Source organism: Saccopteryx bilineata, chromosome 4 (genome assembly GCF_036850765.1).
Source record: "Saccopteryx bilineata isolate mSacBil1 chromosome 4, mSacBil1_pri_phased_curated, whole genome shotgun sequence".
Taxonomy (NCBI): Eukaryota; Metazoa; Chordata; class Mammalia; order Chiroptera; family Emballonuridae; genus Saccopteryx; species Saccopteryx bilineata.
This window is the reverse complement of record NC_089493.1, coordinates 148,131,576-148,141,869: the sequence shown is the minus strand read 5'-3', so window position 1 is coordinate 148,141,869 and position 10,294 is coordinate 148,131,576. Positions and strand designations below refer to the sequence as shown.

Here is a 10,294-nt window from a genome sequence, read left to right as displayed (position 1 = left end):
CAATTTTCAACTGATGTGCCACAAGAATTTTTAAAACATTCAATACCTGACTGTGTAGTTAGGGACATTGACCTCTTTTCCTTTAGATTGTCAAATGAAAAAATTACAAAAGCCAATACAATAGCCATTGTTGTGAATGAATCAAAATTATACCTATTTTTTGTCAGATCAGCAAAAAATATATTTTTTGGTGTGCCATTAAATTTTAGTAATGAGTTTATGTGTGCCACAAAATGAAAAAGGTTGAAAATCACTGATCTAGATCTGAGAGCTTGGTAAATATAAATACCTAAAATAATAGAATTAATTTAACTCCCCCCTATTTTAAGTATACAAAATTTTATACCTAATCAAAAAATGATTATATATCTGAAATATTATTTCCTGAGGAATAGTAATCAGGTTTTATTTCAAATTTAAAAACCTAATTTTCATATCCTGTTTTTAGTGATGGTATTTTTATGCTTCCCAGCAGTTGATAATAAGTTTAACTTTAAAGTTCCATATTTTGAAATGCAACTAATAGAATTTTATTCTTGGTGCATCTGTCACTAAAGGAATATCTCAGGTTAAAATAAAATAGTCCCATAAAGTTCCATAATCTATATTACCAACATGAAAATGTGTAAAAGGAGGCAGTTACCTAAAACGGCTTATTCAAGACTTCCAGTCAAGAAGGCTGCAAAGGTAAATGCGGTTCTCACCTTCATCCACAGCCACATGAAAATTTCAACTAAACCAAAAGAAAAGAAAACACTGCAGTACAACGAGCATTCAGAACTGCCTGATAACGAACTGAATGGAAGTCCTACAACTAGGGAACTAAAGAAATCACATTGAGACGAGTAGGAGGGGCAGACGTGCAGAGCCTGCCCGTCCCACACCCACATGTGGCAGATAAAAATTGTGAGGGATATCTTAGCTGCAGAGGTCCTCTCTGAGGAGCAAGGGGTCCTAGCCCCACACCAGGTTCCTAGCCCAGGGTTTCTGTACCAGAAGAAGTCCCCATAACCTCTGGCTATAAAAACCAGTACGGATTTTGGCTGAGTGAGAAAGAATGTAGCTTAAGTCCCAGGTAGTTACTCTTAAAGTCTTGCACAGGGACTAACTTGGACTCACTCCATCTGAGCTCCAGCACTGAGACAGGCACTAGAGACATACTGGGAGGTACTAAATTGTTCAGCATCAGGGCAAGAGCTGGGGGTGGGGTGTTTTCTCCCAGACAGAAGTGTTGGCAGAGGCCATTGTTCCTTTTCTGAGTCTCCTCGCCATAGCCTGCAGGCAGGTGCCACATCTGAGATTCCATCAACCTGGCTCACACTGCTTGCCTGACCTAGTCATTCCCTGAGGCCCGACTCTACCCAAGTTTCTGGTTCACCCACACTGTTTCCAGTGGCTTTTCCATATAAACGGCCTGTCTTGGCTTATGCTTCATTTTTCCTAAAATTGCTCAACCAAGCAGCATCTGGCTTCAGAACCCTGTACCTTTTGGTGAGTGGCTTCAGGCCTGGCACTTACAGGAGCTAGCCTTGGTTCACAGCCTGCCATCACCTGGTCACCTCCAAGCCTGGCACATGTAGACTGCTTTGTAGCTCATGTCAAATGGCCCAAGGTAGACCTTGCCTGTACCTACTTGGAACCTTCAGAACCAGAGCACCCAATGGAGAGCTTCAAACCACACTGAAGCACCACTACTCAACCACCTACCCAAGTGACACGCTCAAGAGCTAGACTCCGCAGGCACTAGAGCCCTGCTGAAGTAAATCCTGCCCTGTGGGGTGGGCCCTGCACAGCTGATCCTCGAGAGTGGTGGGAGGTCAGTTGTCAGTGGTCTTAGCCAGTCCTTGCAGCTGACTGGCCTGGGGGTAAATCCCACCCATTGATGTGCAAAAAGCAATCAATGTTCAACTATAAGACCCACATTGGGGGTGCACCTTGAGTGCCCAGCTTGGGTGATTGGAGAGGTTGTACCATTGGACCCTACTGGATACCCACTACATTATTAGAGCACTCTACCAAGCCTCAGAGACATAGCAGCTCTACATAATACATAGAAACAAACAATGAGACAAACATCCCTAACAAATAGAATAAAACTCCAGAAAAAGAACTAAACAAAATTGAAGCAGGTACAGAGTTCAAAACACTGGTTATAAGGATGCTCAATGAACTTAGTGAGAACCTCAACAGCATAAAAAAAGGATCAGTCAGAAATGAATGCTACAGTAACTGAAATGAAGAGTAATTTATAGGGAATCAACAGTAGAGTAGCTGAAGCCAAGAATCAAAGCAGCAATTTGGAGTATAAGGAAGCAAAAAACACCCAGTCAAAATAGCAAAAAAAAAAAAGAAAAAAAAAAGCCAAAAAAATTAGGATAGTGTAAGGAACCTCTGGGACAACTTCAAGCACGCCAGCAATCATATTATGGGGGTGCTGGAAGTAGAATAAAGAGCAAGAAATTGAAAACCTATTTGGGAAAAAAAAATGGTGGGAAATTTCCTTAACCTGGAAAAGAAAACAGACATACAAGTCCAGGAAGCACAGAGTCCCAAGCAAGATAAATCCAAAGATGCCCAAACCAAGACACATAATCAAAATGCCAGTTTAAAGACAAAGAGAGAATATTAAAAGCAGCAAGAGAAAAGCAGTTAGCTACAAGAGAACTCCCATAAGACTGTAAGCTGATTTCTCAACAGAAATATTGTAGGCCAGAAGGAATTTGCAAGAAATATTCAAAGTGATGAAAAGCAAGGAACTACAACCAATATTACCCTACCCAGCAAGGCTATCATTTATAATCAAAGGACATATAAAGAGCTTGTCAGACAAAGAGCTAAAGCACTTCATCACCAACAAGCTAGTGTTATGTGAAATGTTAAAGGGTCTTCTTTAAGAAAGAAAACTAGATTAAAAAGATAAACAATAAAATGGTAATAAATACATACCTATCAACAAATGAATCTAAAAAAAAACAAAATAAGCAGAAAAGAAACAGACTTATAGAGAAAACATTTTGACAGTTGCCAGATGGGAGGGGGTTGTTGAGGGATGGGTGAAAAAGTTGAAGTGTTTAAGAAGTACAAATTGGCCTGACCAGGCGGTGGCACAGTGGATAAACCGTCCAACTGGGATGCAAAGGACCCAGGTTCAAAACCCCAAGGTTGCCCTCTTGAACACGGGGTCAGTGGCTTGAGCATAGGATCATAGACATGACCCCATGGTCGCTGGCTTGAGCCCAAAGGTCGCTGGCTTGAAGCCCAAGGTTGCTGGCTTGAGCTCAAGGTTGATGGTTTGACCAACGGGTCAATCGCCCTGCTGTAGCCCCCTTCCCGGTCAGGGCACATATGAGAAAGCAGTCAATGAACAACTAAGGTGCTGCAATGAAGAATTGATGCTTCTCATCTCTATCCCTTCCTGTGTCTGTCCCTATCTCTCCATATCTCTCTCTCTCTCTCTCTCTCTCTCACACACACACACACACACACACACACACACACACAAGGAAGTACAAATGGGTTGCTACAGAATAGTCATGGGGATGTAAAATAGATAATAAAGAATACAATCAATATTCTAATAACTATATAATGTCATATAGAACAGCTTTATTGGGATAATCACTTAGGTTACATAATGTCTTATAACTGGGTTGTACACCTGAAACTAATGTAATAATGTATGTGAACTGCAATTGAAGATAAAAAAATAAATAATGTAAACAATGCTTAATTCATTAAGTATTTAAGAGTATTAAATGTATCAATTTTATATATATATATATATATATATATAGAGAGAGAGAGAGAGAGAGAGAGAGAGACAGGGACAGACAGGAAGGGAGAGAGATGAGAAGCATCAATTCTTCATTGAGGCACCTTAGTTGTTCATTGATTGCTTTTGCATATGTGCCTTGACTGGAGTAGGGGGAGGTTCCAGCCAAGCCAATGACTCCTTGCTCAAACCAGCAACCTTGGGCTCAAGCCAGCAACCTTGAATTTCAAGCCAGCAACTTTTGGGCTCAAGCTAGGGACCTTTGGGCTCAAGCTAGTGACCATGAGGTCATGTCTATGATCCCATGCTCAAGCCAGGACCCGGCACTCAAGCTAGTGAGCCTGTTCTCAAGCCAGATGAGACTGCGCTCAAGCCAGTGACCCTGGGGTTTCAAACCTGGGTCTTCAGTGTCCCAGGCCGATGCTTTAGCCTCTGCACCATTGCCTGCTCAGGCTCAATTTTTTTTTAAGTGAGAAGAGGGGAGATAGTGAGACAGACTTTCTGTAATGTGTCCCAGTAGAGCCTGAGCTCTACATTGATCAGGCGGTCCTGATTCTACTTCCCTGTGAAGTGGGACACTCCTGCTTAACAGCAGGGCTGGTAGCCTCTTTGACACTACTCTTGAGGTGGCTATGAGAATTCTGCTTACTTTGTACCCAGATAACACGCCACTGGAGGAAAGACATGACTGACACACAAGTTAGTTACAAGAATCACACAGGCAGTTTATTACTCACAGATCCTATGGTGTGCCTGGTTACAGCTTAACAGGGCCCCAACAGCATGCTCCTCTTGGCTGTCTTTGGTCAGAGTGGCATAGAGAAGATCCATGTTCAACATTGGAGTCCGGACGACTGACTGCAGCAAGGGCCCCCTCAGCTTAAGTACCCTTTTTGGCATACTTCTTCTAACCGGCTTTAATCACATCAAGCCACTTTTAGGGAGTTCCTAGAAGGGAGCTTCTAACACCTTCTAACAAGTGTTAACCTACGGGATTATCACATCAAGCTGCTTTTCAGGAGTTCCTCACAGGGAGCTCTTTTTAGCTATACTGTATATAATTTCACACACACACACACACACACACACACACACACACACTAACTGGGCCCTGCTCATAGGGCATGGTCTTGTTTATCATCTCTACACACTAGATTACCTCCTAACCAGAAGGTGTAGCCTTATTCACTTGCCTTAATGGCTTTTATGATTACATGCTAACATTTCTATATATTTTCTATATTTCTATATATTTAATTACTATAACATTATATTACTGTAATATTACACCTGACTAGAATCCACCCAGCAACCCTGTCTGGGGCGATGCTCCATCAACCGAGCTATTTTTAGCAGTTGAGGCTGAACCAACAGAGCCATCCTCAGTGCCAGGGACTACCTGGAACCAGTGGAGCCACTGGCTGCAGGAGGGGAAGAGGGAGAGAAGCAGATGGTCACTTCTTGTGTGCCCTGACCAGGAATTGTACCCAGGGCGTCCATACACCAGCTGATGGTCTATTCACTGAACAAACTGGCCAGCAGAAATGTTTCAAATTTAACATAAGCACTGCATTGCCATAATTTTTTCTTAATGAATCTCCTTTCATTTTTCAGTTACTATATTTTTAAAGATAACTGGCTTTTTCATTTGATGCAAGTGAATAGGGATCCATCAGCAAAATTTCTTCATCTTTATGTTTGAAAGATAATTCATAGCCTTTCAAAGGGTCAAGTGTGGTAGAACAAGGAGTTCTAAATGGGCTTATATATTTTTTAATGACAGCCTTATGGTTAATGTATGTGGGTTTTTTTATATATATCAAGTATATTTGGGATAAGAAAAGCACCGCCTTAAATGCTTTTATATTCTGTAATTATGCGTTTTTCATCATTTGTTTAATGTTCACAAAATAACTGTTTCCAAGAAAACATATTCATTTGCATTCATGATGTTGTCAATGTTGAAAATATATACTTAATAATTTGAAAGTATGTACACAATTTGAAAACCTGGAAAATACTAATTGAAAGAAAAACACTTACACCCACATTGTTTCCCTTTTCTTTCGTCCCCAAACATCACCCTGAAATAACTGCCTCCTCCCAGCCCATGACCAGAGCAGAAAAGCAGAGTTCCGTTTGCCTCCATGCAGTCTAGTCTCAGAAGAACAAAAAGCCACACAACTGCCCTATCCTGGCCCTTCTATTTAACTGTAACTTACTTCCGGACAGTGAAACTGGCTCTATCACAGAACAGAGCCAGGATAGGGAAGGAGTGCGCTTCAAACACGTTCACGGAACTTGCACAGCCCTGCCTATACCTCCGCCTCGGCGCCATTCCGTAGCCCTAGGCACTAGGTTCTATCAGAAAACCTCGTGTGAGACCCCTCCTACCCAGGTCACTTTTGGGAGCCCCAAGCATCCGGTCGAAAAGGCTGAGTCATCCTGAGTTCACTACCAATTAGAAAACAATTATTGCAGACAGTCTGCACACAGCGGGCGAAACCCACGCGGACCGCACCCAGGTCCGCTCAGGTGCCGGGAAGGAGCCGCGCGCAGTAGGGGTGGGGCACGCTCCCCGCCCTCCCGCTGCGGCGTCTGACGTCTGGCGCGTTGTCGGCCGCCGAGCAGCGCGGAGCTAGGCGGCCCGCGGCTGGGTAAGGCTGGCGAGGGCCGGGGGCCGCGGGCCTGGAGGCGGTGTGCGCGCGCGGGCCGTGGGCCGGTGGGGCTGCGTGGTTGCGGCGCTCTCGGCGGTTGGGCATCGGGGTGCTGGCCTTGCCTCTGACCCGTGGGTCAAGGGCCCGGGCACGGTCGCCAAGCCCCAGGGGCCCAGGGGCGCGGGCGTCGGTGGAGGTTGGCGTCCGGCAGCCGTGGCCGCGGAGCTGGCGGCAAACACGCCGTGGGCGCGGCGCAGGCCGCCTGGCACGCTTCGCGGCCCGCGGGAGGTGGGGACTCCGGCCCTGCCGCTCCCTGCAGCCCGTTGGCCCGCGTCCCCAGCTAGGGGACCAGAAACGCCTCACGGAAACATTGCGCCCACTTTTCTTTGAAAGGCTGCCAAGTGAAACGAGTGTTTTTCTATCCAGGTGTGAAGAGAAAAAATGACGCTCCAGTGGGCGGCAGTTGCATCCTTTCTTTATGCTGAAATAGGACTCATTTTAATCTTCTGTCTACCATTTATTCCTCCTCAGAGGTAGGAAGCCTCCAAATTGTTACAATAATAAATATGTGAGTAGCTCCTGTAGGCTGTTCAGTGTGATGTAGAAAAAGTTTTCTTAAAATCTAGAAGTTTTGAGTAATGATTTACATATATGTGTGTATATATATATATACACACACACACACACACATATATATAATCTCACTAACAAATTACGTAATATATGACAATTTAAAATACACTTTATATAAGACTTTCTGCTAAATGTACAAATGAATTGAACCTTCACCCCCAAAAGGAAAATAGCAAGTGCTTTTTTTTTCCCTGTTGATCAGAGATAAAAGTTATACTTTTAACCTGTCTTGTCATCAGGAGTTACTTTTGTCTTATTGCCCTGAAGTGGAGCAGTGAACCAAATGAGGGTAGATGGGTAAATGATGTTTACAGCACAGCATGGGTGCAGAAATGTTTCACTAGGGTAATTAAATAGGACAGTTTGGAAACAAGCCAATAAATGATTCTTAGTTTTGGCTTATGTAACCAAGAAATAGTTTCATTAATATTTAATGGTAATTTACTACCGCCCCACCCCCAAATTAATAAATATATATTGAAAGTGCTGATTATGAAAAATTGTCAAGAGAGTTCCTAGAAGACCTTAGAAAGTCTTGAAGCATTGGCTCACTTTATCCCTGTGGTAAATGGTAGTTCAGTTTTAGATCCAGAAACTTGTTAGTATGAGTGGTGAAATACAGTTGTAGTAAAATACACTTGTAAAAATGTTGTAAGACATTTGTTCATACTGATGGCATAAAAGAACATTTTGCATAAATGAAATCCTAGCAAAAACCCACTGAAGTTTTAGTAAGCTCTCATGACTGGAAGAGACTTACTTATGAAAGCTTTTACCTTGGTTCAGGGTTCAGGCACTCTTTCACAACTCTTCTTAACTACCTGGATTTCTACTCACTTTGTGAGTGATACCATCACTTTTTTCTTCCTTACTAAAGAGAAAAATTAAGTCATATTATAGGAAGGGGCCTTAGTGATAATTGTATCCAACCCACTCATTCTATAGGGAAAGTGGCCTGACATCTCGCTGATCCATGGCAGATTCTAGACACAATATGGCTTTCAGTCTTAGTGCTGTTTCTACTCCATCACCCTACCTACCTCTCATCACCTTGATTTGGTTTCTAGTCCTCAATAACATCCTGTTTAGCTTTCTTTTTTAATTTTTATTTATTCATTTTAGAGAGGAGAGAGAGAGAAAAGGAGGGGGAGAGGGAGAAGCAGGAAGCACCAACTCCCATTTATGCCTTGACCAGGCAAGTCCAGGGTTTCAAACCAGCGAACTCAGTGTTCCAGGTCAACATAACCTTTTTTTTTTTTTTTTTTTTTTCAGAGGCAGAGATAGACAGGGACAGACAGACAGGAACGGAGAGAGATGAGAAGCATCAATCATCAGTTTCTCGTTGTGCGTTGCGACTTTAGTTGTTCATTGATTGCTTTCTCACATGTGCCCTGACTGCGGGCCTTCAGCAGACCGAGTAACCCCCTGCTGGAGCCAGCGACCTTGGGTCTAAGCTGGTGAGCTTTTTGCTCAAGCCAGATGAGCCCGCGCTCAAGCTGGCGACCTCGAGGTCTCGAACCTGGGTCCTTCGGCATCCCAGTCCGACGCTCCATCCACTGCGCCACCACCTGGTCAGGTTCAACGTAACCTTTTGATAATACTTGTAAAGACTTGCAAAAAAATTTTTTTGTCAGTTTATCTTTTCTCCATCAAAATGATCCATAAATTATGGAATTTTTTCTCTCTGCCAAATACAGTTTCTTTCCTATCCTGATCAAGTAACTATCATATTTGATAGATGTGTGTATATATACCCTCGTCTACATAAGAAAATATGGTATGTTTGTGCACATCACTTATATGTCCTTACTGTGTATATCTCCATCTTTTTATCTATTATTTGTGTATCACCATAGTTTTAAAAGAAAAGATTTAAGTCTTTATTTCATTTAGCGCTCTATTCTTTTTTTTTTTTTTTTCATTTTTCTGAAGCTGGAAACGGGGAGAGACAGTCAGACAGACTCCCGCATGCACCCAACCGGGATCCACCCGGCACGCCCACCATGGGGCAATGCTCTGCCCACCAGGGGGGGATGCTCTGCCCATCCTGGGTGTCGCCATATTGCGACCAGAGCCACTCTAGCGCCTGAGGCAGAGGCCACAGAGCCATCCCCAGCGCCTGGGCCATCTTTGCTCCAATGGAGCCTCTGCTGCGGGAGGGGAAGAGAGAGACAGAGAGGAAAGCGCGGCGGAGGGGTGGAGAAGCAAATGGGCGCTTCTCCTGTGTGCCCTGGCCGGGAATCGAACCCGGGTCCTCCGCACGCTAGGCCGACGCTCTACCGCTGAGCCAACCGGCCAGGGCTCTTTTTTGTTTTTTAAGTGAAAGGAGGGGAGATAGTGAGACAGACTCCTTATATACACCCCGACCAGGATCCACCTGGCAACCCTCATCTGGAGCTGATACATCAACCAAATTATTTTTAGTGCTTGAGGCTGACTTGCTCTGACCAACCGAGCTTTCCTCAGCGCCTAGGGCCAATGCTTGAATCAATGGAGTCACTGGCTGTGGTAGGGGAAGAGGGAGAGAAGGAGGAGAAGGAGGGAGAAAGAAGCTTCTCTTGTGTGCCCTGACTAGGAATCAAACCCAGGACATCCATACACTGGGCTGATGCTGTATCCACTGAGCCAACTGGCCAGGGCCTTGGCTCTCTAATTTTTTTTCCTTAATTCACTTATTTTTTTTTTTAGCAAGAGAAAAAGAGAGAGAGATAGAGACAGATAGACATGAAGGCAGAGATGAGAAACATCAACTCTTTGTTGTGGCAGTTTAGTTGTTCAGTGATTGCTTTCTCATATGTGCCTTGACTGGGGGGATTCCAGCTGAGGCAGTGACTGACCCCTTGCTCAAGCCAGCAACCTTGAGCTTCAAGCAAGCAATCCTGGGCTTCAAGCCAGCAACCTTTGGACTCAAGCCAGTGACCATGCGGTCATGTCTATGATCCCACACTCAAGCTGGCAAACCCATGCTCAGGCTGGTGAGCCTGCGCTCAAGCCACATGCTTGGCTGTCTTATTTTATTCTATTCATGCTGGTCAGACACATGCTCAGACTGGCTGGGTTTATATCACAACTATGTATGTTGCTGTGACAACTATGTATGTTGCTGTGTGACCTTGGGCAAGTTACCATCTGTAGTCAGTTTCCCCATTTTTAAAATGGAGATAATATCCATCTTATATAGCGGTCATAGTATTAGATTAGCTAAAATGTAAAAATGCTTTGAACCATAGTG

General features: G+C 43.9%; 1 protein-coding gene across 1 annotated transcript in view; it reads left to right on the top strand.

The window, feature by feature from the left end:
- Nucleotides 1-6,241: 6,241 nt before the first annotated feature.
- BCAP29 (B cell receptor associated protein 29) overlaps nt 6,242-10,294 on the top strand; it is a 76,530-nt gene continuing 72,477 nt past the window's right edge. Inside the window, exons 1-2 of the mRNA XM_066272206.1 lie at nt 6,242-6,429; nt 6,856-6,962. Coding sequence (XP_066128303.1) covers nt 6,871-6,962 — 92 coding nt within the window. The 5' untranslated portion in view covers nt 6,242-6,429; nt 6,856-6,870. The remainder of the gene's footprint in view (nt 6,430-6,855; nt 6,963-10,294) is intronic.